The sequence below is a fragment of the Haliaeetus albicilla genome, chromosome 9 (assembly GCF_947461875.1).
Source record: "Haliaeetus albicilla chromosome 9, bHalAlb1.1, whole genome shotgun sequence".
NCBI lineage: Eukaryota > Metazoa > Chordata > Aves > Accipitriformes > Accipitridae > Haliaeetus > Haliaeetus albicilla.
In genome coordinates, this window is record NC_091491.1 from 9,555,882 (window position 1) to 9,582,182 (window position 26,301).

The window sequence follows — 26,301 nt, forward strand, 5'->3', positions numbered from 1 at the left end:
AACTCCTCACTGGTTTGAATCTCACTTGTAAAGCGCTTTGAGGCCTACCGATAAAAGAACAAAGCTCTCCAAGAGGAAGAAGTCTCTGTCAGATGCTCTAGCATCTCAGGTGAGCTCTGTCATTTACAACACGAAGCAACTCTATTTCTTTATACTGTAAACACAACCAAGTTGTCTAGACTCCCAACATTAGAATAAACTTGAACAACTGTAGCAAGGCTCTCCTTTGTGTAAAGTAACTATTTAGGACTTGGGAGGCCAAAATTGTGCCAGAGGTATTCCTCTGCTTCCTCACCTTCGCAGTCCCAGGGCTTGTGGACAAGGCTTTCTGCCCAGGTGACCCAGCAGAACAAGCCAAGAGCACCAACAGCAAGCAGGGCTCTCACAAGAACAAGTCAACTCCAAAGTACCCGCTAGGATATCAAGACATCCCTCACTGTAAGTAGGAGATGGCAAATATGAATCCTTCATGACTGTGATCTATGTTTCATAAACATGCTTAAACATTTTGGGAACAAATAAGGTCAAGTCAGCTTATGTAAGCACAAGAGCCATTGCCTCGCAGCAGCCAGAGCTGCTATTTCAGGAAGCTGTCTCTTCATTTAAAGTTCCTGGCCGTTGATTGTCCCTCATCTGCCTCTTAGTTTTACAGGCATAATTCAATGATATCCAAGACTGCAGTTTTCTCACATTGCTTCTTTCCCAGTTCCAGCACACATCACTGCCTGAAACCATCCCAGGCTCCCTGCTCCTCACCAAGTGATCTGCAGGTATGCAACTAAGGCAAGACAGGATGAGAAAGCAGGCACCAGGAGATAGCATCCTATCCTCTCTCACAGCCTGACACCTGCAATGGCAATCCTGCAGTTCAACAGCTACCAGCCCCATAGCTGCAAATGTGACCAAGGACACAGAGCATAGCAAAGTCTTCAGGTGACAGCTTCCTTGTGAACAATATCGCTGCTTGAATTACAAGTGCACATCAGTATAGTCAGTTAAAGAGTTGGCCCTCTCAGGTTATTTCAGACTTCTCCCTGGGTCAAAGAAAGGTATAAATTCTGCATTATCATTTTTTCCTCTTAAAACAGCTGTTTGTGAGGGATGGTGGCAGTAATGGCCAATGACAGCAAATGCAGACCTTTCAACTAGAGGTAGGGCAATAAAACTTCATCATTTTCCACAGCATCATGAATTGCAGCTCTCAGTCCAGGTTCTCACGGGTAAGTACTCACATGCCAACACCTACCTACTTACATACCCAACTCCAAAATCATGACTGACCTGGAATGGCCCACCGAAACAAGTCTCAAATGAAAAGGGACAAGACTGAGCTGCAGGAGAAACTCACAGTTCTGCAAATGCCCTCCCTATCCTCCAGCTAAGCAGAGGCATGCGTGGACATCAGCAACAGAAAGGGCTATCGTTTAGCCCAAGCCTGACACAGCCCACTCACCCCATAATTTCAACATCAAGCCCATAACTTCCACCCAACCTGCAGCTTCTCTTTCAGTCAAGCACACAATCTCCACCTGGCGGTTCAGAACTAATGAACTCTTCAGCAAGTTATTTTAATGGTGGATTACTCTCTTTGACAAATACATCCTTTCTACAAATAATAAATTTGCTTAGTTTCCAGCCTCTGACTTCTGCTACATAGGATTTTTTACCATCTCCAAAAAAGACCAGTCATGATATGAGTATTGTTCTACTACACCATAAAGGCACTGCATGTTTTTACAGCTATTACTCAGATAAGAGAGCATTTCTGCACCACCAAAAAGACACAGAAAAACTTTTGCAGCTTTGGAAAGTTTTGCAGCACAAGTGTCAGCCTTCGGCTATGAATCAAAACTGCTATATGGAATATAAAATCCTTGATCACTCCTAATTACAGCAACATTTAAAGACATGCAGCTGCCCCAGCTCCAAGGAGCCATACCAGCACTGTGTTAGTGCTAAGGGGGAGCAGGAGGAAGGGCAACAAAACCCAATACATACACATCCACCGACAGAGCACTCTGTAAAAATGTTATGTCAGTGCTTTTTCAGGCCAAAAAGAGAACTAGCACCTATACGCCACTGCCAGTTAATAGCATGGGAGGCCTCCTGCCCACAGGGTATACCTTGGACAGCCCAAACAAACTGACAACATTTCCCAGGAATTTTTCTTTAAACACAGATGACCACAGAAATGAGAAGCACTGAGGAAGCTTTGGTAGCAAAGCTCATTAAAATACTGGATGCGTTGCAAGTTGCTAAACTTTCCCTGACAAGAACAACATAAAGGCATTGTAAATGTTTGTGGTTTCCCAGTGAATCACTGAGTCCGGCAGGTATTCAGCTGCTAGAGAGAAACGTGGAGATGACCGGGTTGGAAGGAGTGGCATGTTTTAGGTAGCTGGAAAATAAAATCATACCTAACTCCACCCATTGGATTCCTGATGTAACCATTAAATAAAAGGTATTTAATGAAATGCATGATTACCTGCTTCCTCAAGAATTATAAACAGCACCTCTGAATTCCTTGATTTAAACTTGCTTAGATTTTGTCCCTCCTTGACAAGAGAAAACAGAGCTAATCATTCTGTTCCAATATGGTAAATTATAGAATGGCCTAAATTACCATTTAACCAGCATTTAAAGAAGTAAGTAAAGAATGAAAGCTACACTTAGGAAGAGGTCAATACTACAGTTACATAGGAACACCAAAGACTAGAATGTCCCATGTCATCAAGTTTAGTCACCACATCATAACTTTAACTTGGCTGCTTGGTTCCCCCCACGTCAATCCACAAGAATATAACTGAATGGCATTTTCTTCTTCAGTCTCCTGTCCCACAGATCAGCTCCTACATAATAGCTGCACCCAAAAACTGTGTTCAGGTACAATCTGCACTTGCCACTAAATCAGGAGCCCTGCAATTTCTGTCACTGTTTTTTCTGTACAAATTGTTTTCCAATGTATCATAAGGTTTCCCTGATAAACAGTATTAGCAAGGGAGTTGGGTCCGGAAGGCCTGCAAAGCACCAAGATTCAGAAGTCTAGTGCACCTCAGCTCTATCTCTTTGGCCCTGAAGTTCATTAAAGTACAGAAATTCCATAACGTTTTCTGAAATGAAGTAAATGTTCATGATAATTTTCAGTTCAAAACTCATTTTTTAAAAGCACCTTAAATTGATCTGTATGAGTGTATTCCCTAAAACTTGAGCTCTGTCTCTTGGATCCATACACAGGCACCACTGAGCTGTACCAGGCACATTTCTTGTACTCTATGAAAATACATCTAAACAGCGGTGTTACAAGAATGCTGTAATCCTGGTGGACACTACCAAGACTTGGTGCAAGCAGGCAAAACCCCTCTAAGATCAGTTAAGCTAAGCACAGCTGCAGACTCCAGCTCTGAGAACGAGCACCACACTAGTCAAAGCAGCACCCATTAAGTGCTATCTGTACGTTTAACATGTTGAAGCTTGTTACCTCTGTCACTTGGCTGATGCTTTCCCTGATCAATTCCTCCCACTCCTCCTCTGTCACGAAGAGCTTCAGTTCACGAAGTAGCAGAACCTTCTGGAGAAGCAAACACGCCTGGGCCTGAAAGAGAAAGGGAAGAGGAGATGTGAAACTCCGCACTCTCTAGGGAAGGTGTTAGCAATGCAAATATCCTGCTGAAGCAAACAGCTAAGCACAACATCCAGAGAATGCCATGTTACAGATGCTGCATATCCTCACCAACCTGTATGTTGCTCTGTTAGAAAACATTCTCTAGATCCTAACAGTCATTTCTCAGGAGACAGGGTGGTGGGTTTTGTTGAATACTCATATTTAAAAGAGAAGGTCAAAGGGGAGGGGAAGGATCATGCCACTTCTAGATTTAGGCGTTAATATCCAAAATATGCTTTAATAACTGCTCCGAGTACATCACTTTCAGTCTCCAAAAGTCTTCAGGCAGCCCTTTGCATGACTGTCCCCTTTACTGTGCCCTGATGAATGCAGTAGGCACAAATAAACAAAAATAAAAGCTGGCAGGTTAGCAAATGCTTCGTTTCAAAGGAACCCTAGATGGAAACTGCTGTTCAGAGCAGCACTCAGCCTTGCCCTGGAGTCAAACTTGCTCATCAAGCCTCTACCTTAAAGCAGCAATGAAAAGAGTAGCCACTAGAAAACCAACAGTAATCTGCAATCTTCCTACAAGTCCTTTTCTATTCCAGAATTCCTTTTTTAAGGCTTTCTTAGGTGCAAGAAAAAGGCAGCAATAGACAAAAGCCAATGATAGAAATGAACAAAATATACTAATGAGGATTAGTGCAAATAGTTTAGAGGATTTAAAGGGAAATTTTTTGTAGCAACAGGGAGTTAGTGAGCAAATTCTATCCACACATAAAGAAAAAAATGTTGCCTCTAGCTGCCATCACACAGACCAAAACTGAATGCAGGTATAAATATTAAAAATCATTGGGAACTACATCAAGAGTTAATCTTGTCCAAAGAAAGCAAGGGCTGCCATTTTTAAATTGCACATTTCTGTAGGGTGGGTTCAGCTGCAAACAACAGAGCAGTTTGTAAAACTCCTTGTCAAAGACACCACTGAGATCAAAAGTCTAAGAGGCCTCAAGAAAAAATTCAGCCCGGTGATACTCAACCTGGCCTCCAGATACCCCTTGGGTCCAAAGGAAGCAACCTGGAAAACATGTAGCAGGAGGCTAAAAACTAGCCATATGGTACCCACACTTCTACTGGACCATTTTAAGGGAACTATTTACTGAAGAATTCAAAGTGAGGGAAGAGAAGAAATCCCTAGATCTCCTGAGAGCAGTAAGACCATCCAAAGTTGTAGGTAGTCAAACAGAACACCTCATGATCTCAAGGAAGTCTGTGTTTCCTATACAACACACTCGAGGCTTCTGGGAGGGACAGGACACTGAACACAGGTCCCCCATCGGATAATTCCAACACTCATATTTGTGTTACAACAGAGTAATGTCACACATCTACATAAGCTTACCTCCAGTTTGCACCAGTATGGCTGACAAAGAGAATTATCCACATAGAGCGAGCTTTCACTCACAAACAGAAATTCTGTTCTTGACTCGAGGGAGAAAATACAGGAGGGAATCAACAAGACTACATCAAAAGATTTATTTTGATTTAATGAAAGAGCGCACCCTAATGCCATATTTGAGGCAGGCAAGCTTACGTATTCCTTGTAATTATGGGGAAGGCTGTGTCTTACAGAACAAATTATGGCATGTCTGCATGCATGTACCAAATGTAGTGGAAAGTCACTTCAGTGCAATTACAAAGAGAACGTGACCCTCAGAGTAGATGAAAGGCCATAATTCATTCTGAAAGGCTCAGGCAGGGTCATAAACCTCAAGGCACCGTCTCCTCTTTGACAATTACAAAAGCATTCATACTGCACGTGGGTGCACAGCACAGAGAAGGGTCCTGTTAAGCTATCCTGATAGTACCTCAGGACTACACATTTACTCAAGAGGCAAACAGAGGACCAAAGGCAACAGTGATAAGGGCCTGCTTGGGAATCATACCAGTCAGCAGCGGGTGGGAGAACTGCAAGTCAACGAGGAAAGAACTGGAAAGAAATTAAATTCATCCAAAGGAAAGGGGAGTTCTGGAGACCCGAAACTCAAATGCTGGACTGACAGAACAGACCCTGAATGGGACCTAGTCCTCAGTAAGCACTAAGCTTGAAAATTATTTTAAAAGAAAGGAAAAAAACCCACTGAACATTTCCTTCTGTGTGTCATAAATGAGGAACTCAACACCCAGTTATCTGAGGATCCTGGCTGGTGCTATCACTCTTTAATAATTTTGTCACACTCATAGCTTTCACGCCTCCAGCCTGTATATTAGATTCAAGCAAAGAGAAAATACGTTTTGAATTCCACGTAATTAAATATTGCTATTGCTGTGCTCAAGACAATCCTATGTTTCCCGATTGTTTTTTAACTCTATGATAATTTAGTACTAAGCATGAACAACTTTTCTCATTTGAAAGAATAAAAATAAAATGAAAGATTTACTTGCGGGTTGAAATAAAATTTGGCTTAAGAACATTTCAGTCAGAGAGCAAACGTGACACTAATAATTACAAGGTCCTCAGTGCCCAGTACCATGCTATGCTGTAGTTTAAGGTTATGATATTCATCACAGAGTCAGTGACTCTTGTATTCCTAGAGCTAGGAATTCCTAGAGCTAGGAATTCCTAGAGCTAGTTATTAACACGTAGCTCTCATATAGCCTATTTTTCCAGAGCAAACTGCATAGTTAAATAGCGAAAGTTAAACCACAGGGAGAGGAACTGATGTCAGCAGAGTCAGCCAGAAAAATCAGGGGCAGAACCAAAACTAAAACCCAGTTCTTCAATCCCAGTCCAAGGGTAAACCCAGTAAGAAACAGCACTTCTCACTCCTCCTGCTGAGGCTGTCCCATCTCAGCAAGTTCAAACCAAAACTGGAGTGGCACCAAGTTTCTTCTTCAGAAAGAGGTGCAGCCATCACATCTCGCTCACAGCATCTATCAGCATGTGAAAACGGATCCTGGATGTCATCAGAAGATTGCTTAACAAGTAAATGTATCAGAGAAAACTATCTAGCAACCAGGACCACAATGCTGCCACGTCACCTTGGAAAGTAACAGTTTTCAGCAATGGCTTTTCAGCCACAAATTCATCTGTCAGGGCTGAGAAATATCATACTGGCTGGAAGGGATTGAAACAGCTCCCCATAGAATAGTCCCTGGCAGGATTTGCAAAAAGGATTTTAAACACTTAAAGAGGAATCACTGTCATGACCTCCAGGAGCTTCACCAGGTAACATATGCTTTATCACATAATATAAGAAGGGCTAAGAGTATGAGCACTTTGCAAAAGTAAGGAAAGATCCAAAGTGAGTCAGATCTCTAGGAACCATTTCCTTGAGGTCACAAAGGAACAGCTGACTCTTTGCAGTTCATTTTCCTTGTTTTAACTTCTCAAATAAATGGACACAATGCAGCTGAAAGTAGACATATTAGAGGTGTGAACATCTATGCATTTGGAAGCGAATGTTCATCTCCCCCTCGCACCTGCTTTAGAGGGCTAGTCAGAGTTTCCAGATACCACAAGCCATCTTACTTGCCCATCTTGATATCTCACACCAGCTTGATATTTGGGAGCCCAGACACATGATGTTTTTTATGAAAACAGCCTCAAAAAAAATGAGGCTGCTCAGAGGATTTTTCAAGCCATCTCCTGGAATGAGGCTCTTCCCATTGCTATAGCCACTTCTGAAAACACACAACACTACCATTTGGTGGTGCTCCTATGGCAATACTAGTAATCCACAAAGATCCTTTAGAAATAAAAAAGAGTCATAAAATCTACCTATTTTCTCTTCTGTGAAACAGCGGTTCTAGCATGTCTGCGCACGCATGCAAGAAAATACGTGTGCAAGAAAATTACATGAATGCAAGCATGCAAGATGTTTTCACTCACACACATTTAAAAAACATACAAAGCAGCATTTTACAAGATTGCACTCAAAGATGCAAGTCCTCTCCTTGCTGAGCAATAGAAAAAAGCAACTTTCCCAATACACGCATCGCATGTCTGATTGCTGTTTACTTTCTTACAGCTTCCTCAGAAGCAGTTGGGACCTGCTCACTAAAGGAGGCACTGACCTTACGCAAACAACCAATTCCTACCTCCTCACCAAGACTTTTGAAGTACAAGGCCACACACAGAACACCTTAGGAGGAGCCAAGCCACCCCAGCTAGTGCAACTCTTTTGCATCAGAACATGACCAACGCCCATGATTTCTCAGTCCATCATTTACCCTTAACATGTTCACGATGTGTCTTTTATACATGATACAGGGACCAGCTGCATGTTTTACCATCACATCACAGACAAGCAGCAATTTGAAGTTTGGAAAGTACTGCCACAAAATTCAGCATAGACCCAGAGCTCAACAACTACCCAGTTCTGTCCCTCTCCCTCCTGCCCTCCCCAGCATCACTGGTATTTTGAAATGTCTTACAAGCATTTGGCAATTTTGGAAGCTGCCAGAACAATACTGTTCCCAAGTATATCATAGAGGATTCTCTGCATTTTCTCAGTGCCAAGTCAAGCCTGCTGTGTTCATGACAGCCCTTTGAGAGAGCCAAGTACTATCAACAGTCCATAAATGGACAAAAATAGCAGAAGACCCAAAAGTCCCAGCTACCAAACTCCAGTCCAGTTCAGAAGAGAAAGCTGTCATCCCCCCATATGCACAATCTCTGAAATGAGAATGTGTGAGAATAGTTACAAGCAGTTGACAGCCACATTAGAGCTTTTTAATTAAGAGTGGAGGAGAATGCTACAACCCATCCTGTGCCCTAGGAGCCATCCAGTTGCCTTATCGAAACATTTTCTCCTTAATGTCAGTTTTCAAAAAGGAAGACCATAAAATAGTACAAAAATAAATACAAGTGAAGTCTATTCAAGCAAGGATAGTGGATACATACATACACTCCCGCATGCATCTATCAAGCATATGACTAAATGAGGCAGAAACGCTCATTATCAGTCCATGTGGGAGAAGAGAACAAACTATAACTAACTGCAGTGCTGACCCTGTGATTTTCTGCCAGCTTTGTTTATTACTTTCTTATCTACAATGATTACACAAAATGCCATTCAGTATAAACGGTCAAGGTTTCTTTCTGAAATAGTAAACATGCTCACTGCAGTAACCGAGATGTGCTGGTAATTCCCAGAAGTGTTCACCTACCTTATTTAGATGCTAAAAAGGAGTGCAAGCTGGCAGGTTGCTGGATTATACAACCTACCTTTACCCTTTGCAGTAAAGGACAAGACATGCAGCCTGACTATTTAAAATGGCAAGCAATGGATTAACCCCTACCAATTCAGCCACTGTCTTCTTATTGAAAGCAAATATCTAGCAGAGGCATAGTAGCCATGTAGGTCAGAACAGCAGCTCTGCCCAGTCACCATCCAGGTGACTCACCACCAGGTGAGCTGGATGGAGGGGAATAGATCAAGATGTCTTTCAATCACTGCAGTTGTGAAAGAGAAAAGCCAAAACCAAACAAGCCTTTGCAATGATGTATAGATTCTGTTTGCAATGCTGAAGAGATGAAGGCGTGACCTAAATTCAGCATTGGTTTTCAAACAAAAGCGCATTGTTAATAGGAAGACACTTGTTTCTAATGAGAAAATAAATGTTTTTCTCAGTCCCAAGTGTTTTAGGAGGCTGGCTGGAGGTGGCTTTGCAAGCAAGTGAAAAAAGAGATACCACACAGACACACTCCCATGAGAAAAGACACTGAAATCAGCAGTCACCCACTGCCACCATCAGAGGAGCAAGAAACTGAAGATGTGCCCACACTGCAAACACACCAAACACCAAGTCTGAGTTTTCACACAGCCATTTTGTCACACGATCTCAAAGCAGCTTGCAGGCTACAGCTGATTAACCCTTCCAAATTCCCTCATGGCATTTCCAGCTTACAGGAGAGAGGCAGTAAGTTTAACTGGCTTCCCTGAAGCATATGGCAGGGCAGAAATGTCTCATTAGGTCTGACCCAGGACAGTATTTGAGTTACATCAGACCTCCCTGCACATTATAACAGAAGCTGTGGGGAGTTTAAATGCTCACCAAAGACATCAAGATGGATTTTCTCCATCTTATGCCTATCATTTTTGCATCGTGGACACAGTTTTATCAACATGAAGCATGTCACCAGTGTGGCAAGAACTTCTTTTTCCCTTTATATATGTATTATATATATATAAAAAAAGAAAACATTACCTGGAAAATTACAAGTTTGTGCAACTCATGTATTTTTAGAACTGAAGAAGCATCAGGAGCTTTAGTGCTATCATCATTTCACTGCTCTTGGAAGTCCAGGAGACAAAAATATACAGGTGGTATCACACCACACAGGCTACTGGTATTTCAGAGCACTGATGTCTCCCTTCTGGCATACATGCTACAGCAGCAAAGCTACAGCACAACCTGCCAGCACATCTGATTCAGTGCCAGCACATATTATAAAACAGCAGCTCTCAGTATGTAATCCTCAGCATTAAGACTATTCTACAACCATAGGGATATGGCAAAAAATAATTGCACTTCTAGAAATTCTTACCTACCAAGCCCTTTGAGACTGCAATCACATGAATCACATACTGCATTTGTGACAAATGCTACCAGGAAAGCTGGGATAAGAGAACATATGCCAAGAATATGCGCAATTCTAAATAAGCATTATTTGAATTTTAAGAAATAGTCAAGCTATGAAATAAATTCCTCAGCTATCTGCAATTTGTTACATGTTTAAAGAAACAAACAAAAAACCAACACACACCCCCACCCCCCAAAAACCCAAACCCACAGCAAGCTCCAGCTGACAGGACTGTTGGTTATAGGAGCATAGCCTGTCATTTATCACTACAGGGCAGGATATCCAGAGCACCACAGCAAAAGTCTCTTCCAATTACCATCAAAGCTTTTTGCAAAAGAAAACAAAACAGCATGCAAAGGCATGAAGCAAGTGCCCATCTACCCCCATTTCTGCTCCCACAGTTAAACTACTCTATTTTTACGTTTACTTTGGGTGTGGGATGGAGAGAAAGGCTCCAACAGAGCAGTCTTGAGTTTCAGGGCTTGCTTTTCATTTCTCTACCACATTTGTTTCATGCATTTGAGCATTTCTGAGCCTGTAAGCTACAAGTCTGCTTGATAACAGTTTGGCAGGCAGAGTCCAAGTTAGGAACAGACTAGAAGCTTACTCAGAAGGACAAATTATGAGAGGGGAAGGAGAATAAGGCCCACAACAATGGCACTCCCTGTTCCATACAGCAAATTCACAGCAGGCTGTTCAGAAGCAATGGCATTTCGATGTATGCTATATATATGCAAGTTTCCTAACCTTCCTTGACACATTATAATCAGAATTATAAAAGACTGAGCACTCCAACACTGCGGGCAAGACAGGCTTCTTGGCTGAGAACTGCCATGACAATATTTAACAGAGAACTTAAACTTGTGACTAACTTAAAACTCTGGAGTTTCACACAGCCTGTTAACCTCAACAGGACCAAGCTGCAAATTCTCTGGGGGAGGTGAGAAGAGGGAAAAAAAGGATTCTTTCCAAAGTTAAGGACAAACAAAAAATTATCCTTCAAGATCCTTAACAAGTATCCTCACTGAACAAGCACCAAATGCCAATTATTTACTTAAAACATACAAAACTTATTTGAAGGCTTTAGATGTAAAAAGTGAAAACCAGAAGTCATTAAGAAACATTTGCCAAATCAATTTTCCTCAATCCACAAGCTGTAACTACAGTATTTCACACATGGCTTGCACACACACGCACATTCCATATAAGTTTCAAATTCAAGGGGAAGGGAGGGTAAGGCAAAGCCCTGGCCGTGGCTTAAGAAAACTATTTTTGAGAACGAAAATTAATTTTTAACTTCCTCACCAGTGCTGAAACAAGGCGCACACAAGCAGTAGAGCCAAGATTCTCATTTAGCAGCTACCTAAAAGGGTTCAGAGTAGAAAGTGCTAGTGCCTTCTGGGATAAGCAGGACTGCTACAACAACACGGCTGCCATGTTTGGTTATGCAGAACTGCCCATGCCAGGACACTATTTCTTGCTTTAAAAATGTGCTGCCAATGCTCCAAGGCGGCATCATAAATTAGACATCTACTTTCACCCCAAATTTACCCTGTTGTCCCCTCTGATTAAGGGACCCAGTGAGTGCCTCCCCTGCACCCTGTTCCCGGCTGCCTCCCCTGTCCTGCCTAGCCCAGAGACATTGCCAGGCTCAAGCGGAGCTCGAAGCCCTGCCGTGCCCCACGAAGAAGCCCTGCCGTGCCCCACGCCGCAGCAGCCAGCGTGAGGAAGCCTGCTGTGCAGAGCTCCTGTCTGCAGGGCCCATTGCACACAGGGACACGGGCGGAACGGGGCCTGCGTGACAGCACTGCCGCAGCGCGGTGCCTAGGCCGCGCAGCAGGCTCTCAGCAGGAAAGCCACGTTATCCGTCACCAGACAGGCTCCTGGTGCCTGCAAGCCCAGTCAGAGAGAGCTCATGCTGGCCCAGGAAAGACCGTGAAAATCTCTTCTGCATGATCAGCGGGCGCAGCAGCCAAATTCAATATTTGCTGCTACAATCCAATGTCTTCAGACTAATCAATCGGCTCTTTCAAGACGCCCCCTCAGCCAGCCTCGACAAGGTCCAATATTGTTGTCTGAGGCAGGCAGCACGTGAGCAGGATACAACTTGGCCGGCACAGAAATTGTCCTCCCAGATGCCAGTTCCCAAGTCTGCAAAGTTGCCCTCCTGCCTCCAGGAACAGACAAGGCACAATAATGCAGCAGAAGTAAACGCTGACCAGAACCCCCACCCATCAACCACTACCCCCTGCTCCCATACCTTCCCTGTATACCAAATACCATGCTCCAGGCCAGAAGAGTTTCCTCCCAGCCCTCCCTCAGTCTGGCCTTGCCAAAAAAACAGCAAATAGATTTACAAGCCCAGGAACAAAATTCTCCTTGCCAAAAAGTGATCAAAACAAATGACATTTTACAGCTTAGATTAAGTTCCTGCAACAAATGGATGAGAAAAATTTTGCACGGCTAGTTAATTACAACATGTAAAGCATTTAACTGACACCTACATCACATTTTACAACCTTGGGCAAGAAAGGCAATCTTACTCAGTGTACTCCCACCAAACACCCTAGGTCATCAAGCTCTTGCAATTTTCAGTGTTTTAGAATAAGCCAACCTGCACTGCAACCCAGTTTTATGCAAAGTAGATTGTACCTGTTCTTCCTTCCTAGTAAAAAAGCAGATTTCCACAGATACGGCAGGATGCTTTCCATCCGGGAACCTCTGAACAACTCACAACAGCTTGTATATTAGCACATTGAAAATAATTGTCACACAAGAGACACATTTTGCTCATTTGATCATCATCATGTAAATTATCTGTTTAAGCCTTGTTGAGTGCAAAAAATTATCAATGAAGTCTGTTGGGCTTGTGGGGTTTTTATGTTAATTTTTATTTCCAAACCTCTGAAACAGCCAACATCCCCCTCTCTAGCTAGTTTCTAAAAAAGCTAAACAGTAGTTTGTGAACTTATGGGTTTGTGTGTTCTCTTAAGCTGCTGGAACATATGACCCCAGTAATTCCCAGTGTGGGCCAACTTCCCAGTCACTATCTCAGCAATGGCAAAAATGGAAGAGCAATCACCTGCTCATCACCTGCTAGGTAGCAGGTGAATTGGGTCTCTCACCTCCACGAGAGAGGCTCAACACCAATGACTCAGGGATGGTGGAAATCTCTTGCTAAAATGCCTGCAAGCAGGGGAAAACTGAATGCACAGGATGTGGTGCTAGACTCAGATCTTGGTCCCCACTTTGGAAGCTCTGCTTTTGGATTTGAGGTTTTACTACCTTGCTTACTGAAAAAGAACAAAGCTCCCTGGAAGACAGCAATTGAGACAAAACTGACTGTGAAGAAATCACCATCTTTCTACCCCTCCTGCTGACTCTCCTCTCCTCTTTATTTTTATTATTCTTCATAAACCTCTTCACCCATGGCTCAGATGTCCTGCTTTAAGCAGAAGCAATGAGAAGTTAAGAAACCTATAGAATTCTACTACTGTTCCCAAGGTTCTGAACAGCAGCTGTCGCATCGATCAGATGGGCTGTTAACTTCATTCTGCTGCTACTGAGTACTTGTCTATACTACAGAAAGTTTTATCACATTAGCTATGCTGGCACATCCTCCTCCTCCACAACATGAAAACAGCTATTGCAAGACACAAGCACTTAAACCACCACCGCTCAGTCTGGCTGAAAATGTGGAATGAGCTACACCCCATAGAAACCACCTTTATGTAATGCAGCTGCACCTACACGAGTTATGTCAGCCTTAGCCCTACAGGTAAAAATAGTCATTGCCTTCACTGACAAAGTCACACTGGTACGGTTTTTTAAATGTACTTGAGCCAGCAGAAAACCCAGGACTAGCAGTCAAGACACTGGAGCAGCCTGCCTGCAGTCCAGGGCATATATACAGTATTCACTTACACACAGGTTTCTTCATGCCCTGAAACATCATTACTTAATTTGTTTAACCAGGGACTCTGCAAATCACGTTCTCTCCACTGCTGCTGAGAAGTGGATTTTTTCCACACTTGGTTCCTCTGCAAACAGTGCTCTGGAAGATGTTCTTGGTAGAGCAAAAGCCTCATCTTGCACTTGCCTAACCAGAGGAGCACATTTGTGAGAGCCTTCTCACTGCAACAGGACATTTGTGCCCAATGCAAGTGGGCACACGTACAGCTGCTTCCTTCAGCACTGTTCTGTTGGCAGCTGGGAAAGGAGGGGAGAAAAAATCATTAAAAAATGATTAAAAAAAAAAAAAAAAAAAAATCAAAGCTCCCTCCTACGGTCACCACAATCTAACAAGAACCAGTGACAGAAATAAGATGTTGCTAGATTTTAAAGGCAGTAGAGATGAGTCAGTACACACAGGGAGAAGATTTGACACTGCAATTTTTCAGAGGGTATCTGCACATTAAATACTGGGCTTCACTGGCAGGCTTTCTTTTCTGCCTGAGAGGAAGGGTCTGCAGGACAATTGGGCAGTCAAAACAACGAACAATGAAGATAACACACTGGACTCCTGGGCCAGGCCTGGCTGATGGTATTAGATACTAGCTTTGAATGTTTCATTTGCATACAACAAAGATACATCTAGTGAGCATTCAGGGCTGGGGAAGACATTACTTACCTTGTGCTCTTCTTTCACCAGAAGCAGACAGGCAGACCCTCAGGACACAGCAACCCATACAAAACAACCCATATATTGGTCTGCTGCTTTGGTGAACACAGAGATTAATTTCTCCCAGGGGTAGCCACTCACCATATCAGAAAGGCCAATCAGTCTTAATGCTTCCCTCCAAAAAAAAAAGTCAGTATTTATTGTCCTAAATTCTTGAAAAATAAAAAGATGCCATAAGTAAGTGAGCCATGAGAACTGAAGATAAATGGTAGCAGAACATGGATTAGCACCCATAAGCACTGATGTTTTCTTCCTCTTTCCATAATGCCCAATTACAGGACTGAAACTTTGCTGGGGAACATTGGTACCACAGCGCATACTGAGACCAGAGGAGAAAAGAACAGCAACGGATTCTGGGCAATGCATCCAAGTCACTCCCTTCCCACATTAAAAAAATAATAACCAGGAAACATGCCCATTTCCCTCTCCACTCGCAAATACACTTCTCTCCCAAGTTAAGAACAAAGTCACAATTTAAAAAAAAAAAAAAACTAAGACAATTTGGTTTCTTAATATGGCCCTGTTTATTTTGGAGCATTTCCACTTCGTTTTTACAAGCTCCTCACTCTAAACACCAAAGAAAGAAATACTCTTTTCTTTAAGAAATCAGATTCTCACAGAATGTCCCAGTAGCTGAGGCTCAAAGAAACATTACCAAATATCAAGAAACCTCTTGCAAAATCATCTGGGGCACTATCCTTTCTTCTGACCCTGACTTTCCTCTTGAAAAATAAACCCAACCTTTTTCCAAAGCTTTCATTTTGTCAATTTTTATTTTACATGCTTACACATTGTATTATGAAACATCAAGAAGCTCCACTGACACCTCAAGTTACTTGCACATGTTGGTTAAGACCAAAACTGTCCCCTCCAGTTCTGTCTCCTGCCTGCTCCTCCCAACACTTTCTAAGCCAGATGTCTCCTCTGCACAACAAAACCAGTTTTCCTCAATTCAGGAGAGACATGCAATAGGATTTTCTTTAGGCTATTCAGAAGGCAGCTACCGCATAATGCAGCCTATTTAAGGAGACTTTGCTAAAGTCAAATTTAATAATTTAGGAGATTTAAGAGCAGTGTGCATTCAAAAAAACCCCCATGCTGCCTAGGCACTGCGTGCCTTTTAGCTGCTGTCCCTGATTCACTAGACCAGTCTTGATGTTGCAAGGACAAAGGTTTTCATCTTCTGAGAACATTTATCAGCAGATAATAAGAAATTAGAATTCCAATTCACTCAAACGTCAACTATTGAAGTTTAGCTTTCAAGAAGTATAAAAAAAAGTACTCACACATCAGTAAAATTTGTTAGCTTGGAACATTGAAATAAACAGCATTGCTAAGCAAAAATAAAAAAAAAAGTTGGAAATTGTACTGGGTTGAACTTTGTAGATTCATCAATTCAGACACTCGCCAGCAGACCTTTTCATTTTGCAGAATCCACTGAGAGAAGCACCATGACATGACAGACTGCACGTGGCTTAAGACCCTATTCTGTCTGCTAGGAGGCTGCTGAGAAATCCTGCAGAGAAATCCAAACTCCTTTCTTGTGCTTTAACTCTTGCAGAGTGGCATTTTAATACAAGCCAAGGGAAAGCAGAAACAGCCAAACCCCATTCCTGCTGCACCCCCAAACAACAACAAAAAGGGACCTACCACTTTGTACTCTTAAGAACATCCTTTTCAGTGAATATAGCCCAGGTTGGCATTTCATTTTACGCTGCAGAAGCCCTAATCTTTCTTCACTTGCCAACAAAACACCCTTCCAACACACTTGCTACTATTTCCAAACCAAGATCCAATAGCCCACTGTAAACACAGCAAAAATCATTACCTAGAACTTCAACAAAACCGGATTCTATCCTAATGTTTTTGTAATTATTTTGTAGCATGAATATAAGTTGAGCCCATATGACTGAGAGAGTCACCAATTTCAACACAACCAGACTTTTCTTCCCCTTTTGTTTTTGTTATGCTGTTATTGAATACATGGCAATGACCTTGCCTCCAAGCAAACTTTTCCCATTTGCTCCTCATAAATATCTACTCATCAAATTGTCGAAGGGGCTATGTTTGTCAGGCTGAGCAGAACACACTTGGGTGGTTCACTCTCTTTTTAAAAACTATCAACCCCCCATGTGTCAGATGGCAAGTTTAATTTAGTAGGCTAGGAAATTACTCAGTCTTGGAAAATCACTGCAATATGGTATACATCTAACTCAGCAAGTCCATCCGATATGCAGGGCTGTTAATGCTACTGATCAGTCCCATCCTTGGGGAGCTCTTGCCAGCAGCTGTCTCTACAGTAACAACTAGAGCGTATGTGACCTTTTAATTTTCTTATTTCTTCCCAGCAACAGACTAGAATGTTTCCTCCATTACTGAGAATTTGCTACATGATCATCAACACAATCAGCTCAACAGTAGCGAGCAGAATAAACACAGTCTGTATCTCTAGAATCAGAATATAGAGGCAAGTAGGAGCTTTTTCATGCTCTGTTTGTGCTGCACTGAGTATGGTGGAATATAAAGACTGGGACTGCTAACAGGGCAGTTTCTCTGTCCCAGTCAATTAATGCCTGGTATCATTATGGATTTGTATGTGGGCAATGCAGGCATCTATCCGCTAGACACTTTTCGCAAAAGACACGGGCCATTAAAAGGCACCAAGAAATACAACAAAAAAACAAGTATGACAGAAAAAATTCGTGCTATTAACATGCATGATGTTCCAAAGGGACCCTGCAGACTCAGCGACAGGGGTCCCTTGTTCAACTGAATACACCACGAGCACACAAAGTTCTCAATGTAAATACAAGTAAAAACTCATGCCATGGGATTTCAAGCTCTCAGTTTAAACGCAGCCAGGAGGACCTGAAAAATTTAAACAGATCTTTTTAAATTTTCAACCATGTCACACAAGTGAGAGGAAAGGGAGACAGAAACATGGCTTATAAAGCAGTTCTTCAGAGAGCGCTACATTTTACTATGGCATCAAACACCTTTCCAAAGAACATCAGAGACTATAGATGCTGTCAATGTCCTCCAACTCACCAAAGGAAGATAGTTTCTTTGAGCTCTCCCAATGCAACAGATGCTCTCAAAAATGAAAGGCTGGGACACAATAATCAACATCCACAACCATCCTAAAGGTCTAAGAATTAAAAATCTCTGCACAAAAATGTAGAACACTCTGGCCCTGACCCAGCAAAGCACTTAAGCATTCAACCGTTTCCCCTTCAACTTCAGAGGGACAGTTTACATACCTAGGGCTAGTACATGTCATAGGGCTTTGCTGGCTCATGATCAGATAGCTCAAATATGTGCAAGAGCCCACCCATAGCTCAGCTTTATCTTGCAAAACACAGGATCTCCTTGACCATCTCCTTACACACACACAAAAAAAACACGAACAGGAGCAGGACACTGACTGGAGCCAAAGCATGTCAGTTTGACACACATTTTCCAGCTGCAAATGATTTCTCTTCATTGAAGAGAGGGTGCATACTGAACAGAGGAAGACAAAAAGGACGAAGTCTACAGACAACAGCCACTGTAACGCTATCACAGAAGAGGCTATCGCTGCCTGTGGGTAACCTAGCCTCTGAAGGTCTGCTCACCTCAGCCGGACCCTGGGACGAGCCCTCCCCCTAGTAACACCTCTGTAGAGGACACAGGCACAGCATGTCCTACCTCTGCCGAGGGGATGGAGGATGCTTTGCAGGAATGGTACGTTTCAGTCATGGCGTACTGCTTAGCTAGCACCAGCAGCCTGGTTCTCATTTCTGATGCAAAGGAGGTAGAGGTGAACTGGTACCGGTACTTATCTGGGGAGGTTTATTTTGCTTCACTACTAGTAACAGCTTATGCAAAATATTCCATAACAAGTCCTTCCTATACCACCTGCTGGACACTATCTGTGAGAATGCAGGCAAGGCACAGCGCATTAATGTAGCAATCCATTCATCTATCACAGCATGAGGAGGAATACTCCCAAACATACACACAGAGGGGTGCTGGCTTCTGATGCTTTGCAGTGCTTTTACTGTTCTTGCTGTATTAAAGTTTAATTACTTTTTAACTTAGATATTTACATGGAACATAAACCATTCAGAAGGATAACTGTCAACCAGCCAAGACCTCTTTGGCAGGACTTTGGGGTCATATTTTACTCTTCTGCTGATGGCAGCTCTGGCACAGAATTGCTTCAGTTCTGTAAAATTATGTCTATGTAAGTTTGATCCCTTTGGGGAGACTGCCAAAGCACCAAGATTAATTAGCAACTTACCTAAAATACACTCTCTATTAGATAGATCTTAAAGGGTTCCTTGTCACAGACTGCTTTATAAAAACACATTTTTAAATATTAATGAATCTATATGACATAAGATGACATTTGGAACTCTGTCTCAGTGTCCATTCTCATCTCCACACTAAGTAAAATGACTTTTATTAGTTTCATGACGGCTCTGCACTTACATCAGCTTTGTAGAGTTCTAGCCAAATCATACAAAGTAAACTCACTTGATGGACAAATATAGCATCATTATGCTCCCAGCTACTGCAACATCCTCAATCAATATAGCTTTAAATGTAAATAAGAAGGCAGGAATGTATTCAAACTGATGTGTGACCACAGTACAAAAATAATTGCAAAGGCTCTTAGTAATTGTGTTGAAATGTATACTCCTAGTGCCTTTCCCAAAGGAAAAGGACAAAGGACAGGTATCAAATAATTTGTGTAAACCCTAGGAAAAAGTTACAGACTAGAAGTGGTCTAAGTGTCTGCCAATACAAGTGAGATGGGAACAACACCTTACGCATGGTAGCAGTGGATGTTTCATTTACAAGTCTTCCTTTCCAAACTGGTTCCAGTACCACTGGTCAACAAGCTGGATTTCTCAGGGAAAAGCATGGTTGTTCCAGTCCAGGCTTCCAGAGAGGCTGTGCTTCAGCCTGATTCCACTTGGAATATGCACTTGCCTCCAGAAGCCTGCATCAGCAGTAAGCCTGGGTACCCGCAATGCAACCAGCCACACATTTTCCTTCTTCACCTGATCCTCAGACTAACAAGGTTTTTAGGGTAGAAGCATTAGCTAATAGACTCATGCAGTCCTCTGGCAGTCCCACCATGTATACGAATGGGTGGGTGGGGGCACTGCAGTAAGAACCTCACCACAATTAACAATATACCACCAAGGGGTTTGTGCTGTAACAGCATCAGAGTGACAGCATAAGACCACACAATTACAGAACTAGATGTTACTGTAGCTATGCTCATACTGATGCTGCTAAAAATAAACCAGGAAGACATTCCTCACCTAAGGCTCAGGAGGGTTCTGGTATGTAGCTGAGTCATGCAACAATTATTAAATTAAACACATCTTGATCCTTGATTTACGCTCCATCAGCACAAGCCAAAAAAATAAGCCTTTTGTGCGTATTGAAAAAGCAACACTGCACCCACTGAAACAAGGCACAAGGAAGTAATTTGAAGGTCAAGGTCTCCTGGAAAACAATTGCAGTAGTAAGATCAAATTGCATTAAGAAAGGAGGAAGTGAGAACAACCGCACAGACATTTTCTTTCTAAACAGAATTTGACAGAATGTGTTTAGTGCTTGTGGAAGACATCAGACTGACAGCAACATCCTTAGTCAACAAAACAGCACAAGCTTCCCCCACCTGTTAGCACCACACACATTCTGCTTGGCTAATTGCAAGGCTTTGCAGTGCCAATGGGATCATCTGTGCCAGAAGCTTAACACAATTCATTAGCACTAGGTCAACTCAAAGGTATAATACAAGCTCCATTTTTGATGACTTGTCATTTTCCCATACTAGTCTTAGCATTGAAGACTGTATCCCTAGCTGCCATTTGTGCCTAAGCTACATAGAGCATATGTATGTATGCAGGTATGCATGTAGGTACTGGTTCTAGAAATGTTAGCTACACTTTACGCAGGTGTAAGCACCTTGTCGGTAAGAGAAAGCTATCAAATCTGCCTATATGTACAAAAAGATTGTGGTGCACTGGGCCCATTTTCCTACCACTGAAGACATTTATGCTGGCCATTACAGCAAGTACAAGGTCATAGTGTGACTGATTTTCAGGACCTCGGTCCTCAGAACTGCATCCAACAAGCTGGATTAGACTACCCCAAAAATTTCTTTACCACCTTCTTTCTTTTTTACTTTAACTTGTAGCACTTCCCACACACTAAAGGTCCTCTTGAAAAGCTTCACAGTAGCTGCTTACAATCTAGTGATTTCATATAGTTTCTATTCACTTCTTTCTACTGTAGATCACAGGCATGAGGCAGGCCATATTCTGAGAAGACAGTGCAGCTTCAAGTTATATGTTGGTTTAACTTATACATATGGGAAAGCAAGGATCAACAAGAGTTTAGGAAAAAGATCCTGACTACTACTGTAGTAAAAAAAAACAAAACAAAAAACCCAACAAACCACAGCAAAACCCACCACATTTCTCAGTTCAATAAATGAAAGACATTCAAACATTAGTGTGTTCATTTTTTAAAAGCCTGAAGCATTTTAACTTGTACACAGGCACCTTTGGGACAGCAGTCGTCTTTAGCTCCACACTTCAAGAAATGCAGTTTGAAAAATAGGCCAGCCAACAAGTAACACTGAGCATTCAAAGCACCAGCTGCCAAAGTCACAGTGCATTTGAACCGGCAGAATATGATTCATAGTGTCCTGCAGTCAGTGTGGTCTCACAAAAGGTGAGAAGTCCAGCTCAGATGCATGAACCGCCTGAAACAAGGTGATTTTGCAGATCCACTGTCACATAGTTCTTCATCTTTTATATTTCTGATGTATAGGTTTAAAGAGTTAAGTGAATTCAGGGTGAGATGACAACCCCCCTTCCCGGGTCAAGCATCCCTTGCCCTTCATTCCCCCACTCACAAATTACACCAATCTCTCCAACTCTTTCCTTTTCCAGGGAAACTGCTGTACTACTGTCTCCTGCAGGCATCTACGCTCCAGGAGTAACATCAGAGGAACAGAACTTGGCCATATGTGCAAGCTTCAGTTTCAAGTTCTGTCTCAATAAGACCACTGCAAATTCACCTTTCCAGTTTAAAACTTGTTATACAGGTTGAGCTTACTGCTAGGAAAACCTACCAACCCAATCACTGTGAGCCAGGTTTAAAACTGCCTTAAGAGCTCTCACCCCCCAAAGTGTTGTTCGTTTTATCTCACAAATTACTTCAATATGGAGGTGAACAACCTTACTGCTGCTTTAGGCATGTAGGAACAGTGTCAGAGGAAAAGGGCTGACTCGACGTCAGTCACACCATCTAAAGCTTTTGTTCTAAAGCTTCCTTTTTTTCTGCTAAGCTTTGCATCAAGATGCACCCTCTGATACACCTGCCTTTGGATATCTCCAAAAGACCCTTCTCTACAGCAATCACACAGGCCAAAGAAACGCACCTCCCAGAAAGGCACATAACACTCATCCGATAGCTAAAAACACCTCTGTCTTTACAGATGCAACACTGCTGCTGAGAGTTCAATGTTCTCCAGGTTTCAGAGGTGAGCAGCTGAAGGAGACAGGATGCACAGAAAGGCTGCAGCAATGCAAGACCCAGTTGCCTGAGTCATCAGCTGCAGCCAACAGTCCACGCAGACAAACTCTGCTTTCCAATATTCTCATACTCACTTCACAGAAGCCATCATTTCATGTTAACAAACACTGCCATTTGATGAAATAAATCACAGCTTTCACCCAGCCACTTCTGCCCCTGAACTGACTGTCCCTGCGCCCTGAACAAGACCAGTGAATTGATAAAAGTTAATTTTAACCCAGCAAAAGGGAAGAAAAAAAAAAGTATGTGTGCAAGGGGGAAGGTAAGTTTTCAGCCCAGCCATCCTCACGTCCATTTTGCGACGTAACTGCATGAACACTTGGGCACCAGACAGCGAGATCCCCAGGGTCAGAACAAATGGCTGGGGTTGGAGAGGCCAGACTGCTCCTCTCCAAGCCAATGCCAGCTGAGCAGCATTTGAATGGCTCCTGCATTTCCTAGAGCATCCTCTCTCAGTTACAACTGCCCAGAAATTGAGTTCGACAGACCTGCAGCAGCCTACAACAGAAGGCACAGAAACAACATTTATACGTACAGGTCGGGTTTGCTGTTTCTTGACAAGAGCCCCAGCAGGTCCAGGCCTTGCCGTACACTGTGTGGCTTACTGAGCACACAGGGAAACATGCTGCAAATCACTTCAACCAGGCTAGTCCAGGTTATGGACCAGGACCACTCGGTGATCAAGTTTGACTTTACACTAGAGGCCCCAGCAAGAGCAGAAACCCCTGAAGTAAGAGCTGGACATGTACACCAGTGGCCACAAGATCTTGCCTTAAAGGCCTTAAAAAACTCAGGGACCAGTCTGGCTGAGAGGAGAGATGGAACAGACCCCCTGCCTCCATGCTACTCTCACAAAAGGAACACCCCCCCTTACATCCTCCTCATGAACCACTTTTCCTTTTGTTCAAAACTACCTAAAAGCTCAACCTGAAGGCGCATCCGCTTCTCCTACCCCCTTGGGAAGGGCCTCCCCCAGGCCAGTTGGGATAGCGGCCAGCAGCCCTGCTGGGCCAGAGCCCCAGGGTCCATTACCAGGCCAACATCAGACACCTGGCCAGAGCTGTGAGCCTCCACCTTGCCATGCAGAGCACGGCTCTCCCCACCCAGCACGGCCCTGAGGACTCCCTGACAAAGGGATGCGCAGAGCCAAGAAGTCAAAAATCACAGAGGGATTAGCTGTTCATACAGATGCAGCAGGCATAGCCAGAATGATCAGCATTAATAACAGGAGTGTTAGAAGGGGAATTAAGCTAGTTTAATGATTAGAAGCCAGTGTTCAGGGTCTGAAAATGGGAGACTACCCCACTTACCTTTCAACCATCAGGGCTGGCCAAAGTCAGAGTATCAGAAGACCTTTGGTGTCTTCAGGACTCTGAGTTAGGACAGCCCTTTTGGTAGCTGAGCCCCTCCACCTCACTCCCCCAGAGGCTGCCAGGAGCTGCAGAGACTCCAGAGAAGTTATCCCCCTGCTTTACCCATGACATCACTTTGCCACATGCACCCACCTAGCTTGGCCCCTACCCTACCCCCTAGGATACCACCAAAGCATGTTTGCATTGAGAATCAATGGGAAAATTTAATTGAAAACCTGACAAATTGGACATTTGATGAGCAGAAGCGAGAATTCCTGAAAAGGAAGCAGTGTGCAAAAAAGGTAAAGCTGCAGCTCCAAACTCCACTAGCTTTACAAAGCTTACTCTCCATGCTGCCTTTGTTTAAACAGTAGTATATCCATGTTCTCTATCCAGTCTCCCACACACAGCACACTGCACGTCCTCCCCTACTCCTCCTACCCACAGATAAACAGGCTCTGGAAACAAAGCTTGAGCACGTAGCTGTGGAAGCCCTGAAAGAAGGACAATGCTATTCCCTGGGGAGAAGCAAAGACACCCACATAATGAAGCTGTCTGCTTGGGATGCTGTTCTGGTCTCTTGAGGATAGGATCAAGTAGTGCCTTACAAGTAATTTGTTTGCTATTTGTGTAACACATCCTTACTTCTATCCACTGAAATTAGTAATAGCTTAATTCACTTTCTTTTTTCTTGTTCTTTAAATCAGAGCCATTCCTATTGGGTAAAAGAGCCTGAAATGCAATTTACACTGACAATGTAAAGCAGCCTTGCTATAAACACATACCTAGCCCTTCACTTTCCCTCCAGTGATCAGAAACAATAAAACAGCTACTTATGAAAGAGAAAAGTCAATCTAGGATGCACTTCTGCAGGGGACAGATGCATGTCACAGCTAGGGGGTGGGAAAGTTTGAGACACAGTGCTACTGGCCTAAAGGGGTTTTGGTTATTAACTGCATGGAAGGCACCCCCACTGCAGTGCATGCTGCAGTGAAAATCCAGACAGGCCTCATTCCCTGCTCATGCAACAGTGAGCTGTGCACTCACCCTGCAATGTTTTATTGATAAGGCTCCACTAATTTTGTGTTAGTCAGGCATATGCAATCAACCATCAAAAACAGGATCTATAGTACAGGTGGTTTTAAGCTAGACACAGAAGCACATGGCCTAGAAAATGCAGGACAGCTGGCAACGCGTGGAACAGACACGAGACGCTAACCTCAAGTTAGCATTAGGAGGCAAGCATTACAACATGCTGCATTAATAGAGAAGAACATCTTAGCAATAAGAAAGTAATCAAGGAATAAGTGACTGAAGGCAACCCCTACAACCATCAGGCCGCAACCCTGAAAGCTGCAGGCAGTTTTTAAAGGAGATGCTACTAAAGAATCCCCATGACTATGAATATATAAGCTACTTCCACAACTCTAGTCAAATACCTGAAGCAGCAAGGCAGTATTTGCAAAACTTCTCCCCCCTGGAAGCCCGATTCTCAAAACTGGGCAGCCCTAAAGGCAGCAATAAGCATATTAAGCATCATCTGAGCTGCCATGACTAAGTGACTTCTCCAACTGACTGTTTAATACAGCTTTGTTTGTTTGCTTTCCTTCTTACCTGCTGATGTTGCCTGGCTCCTGCTGTGATAGACTTGACAAGCGTATCTACTAATGGCTTACACATGATCTGTAACAAAGAAAGACCCAGTCTCTTATTAGTGGTTTGCTGACAGGCTTGTTTTGCTTGAAAAACAGTATATATTTTACACAGCTTCTCGAGTGAGAAGAAAATGCCACAAGAAAGAAAAGTGCCCAGAGATCAGCAACAGCTTATTTGAAAATTAACAGCTTTGCTCACACCAGCCCGAAGTGAAATCTTGATCACAAGGAAATCAGCAGCAAAACTCTTAAATCAGAAAAATCAAGCAAAGATTTCACCTCCTGTGTTCTGCCTGGTTCTTGATTTAAGTCTGCATCTGCCCAATACTTTACGCAGGCAGCTCACTTTGCACAGAGGAACAGTCCCAGAGGCAAAAGAGAACATGCCGAGTTAGACTGGAGAATGTCAGAGCTTGGGGAAAGATCTGAACCCATGTGCTAAAGGGGCCAGAAACAACTGTGTCAGGAGAAAAGCCTCCCTGGAGACAGCTTATCTTTAAAGTTGTCCCTTGCAACAAGTCTTGATCAAAACAACCTTTCTAGAGGAGGGCTAACTGTCAGCAAAGCTTGATGAACCTCTGTTCCAGCCCAATCTACCAATTTCTATGTTTATAGGCAAAATATTTCCAAACTGAGGGGCACAAGGAATCCAGACACAAGAAATGAGAAAGCATCTGGATTGCAAATACTTTACTGGCATACCTCTAATGCTGTCTATCAGGCACTGGAAGGTCTGGCCCTGACAAAGTACAGACAGCAGTTTGCTGCACAGTGCACTGACATATCAGGCAGATGGTTATTCCAACCACACCACCTGA

The 26,301-nt window shown here is 43.1% G+C and overlaps 1 protein-coding gene across 2 annotated transcripts in view; it reads right to left on the reverse strand.

Moving 5' to 3' along the window:
• The window catches only part of MYBBP1A (MYB binding protein 1a), a 62,385-nt gene that overhangs the window by 12,816 nt on the left and 23,268 nt on the right, over window positions 1-26,301 (reverse strand). For both annotated transcript variants that reach the window (XM_069791469.1, XM_069791468.1), the window contains exons 23-24: window positions 25,443-25,511; window positions 3,479-3,592 (exon numbers count right to left, since the gene is read on the reverse strand). In XM_069791469.1, the coding sequence (XP_069647570.1) occupies window positions 3,479-3,592; window positions 25,443-25,511 (183 nt within the window). The remainder of the gene's footprint in view (window positions 1-3,478; window positions 3,593-25,442; window positions 25,512-26,301) is intronic.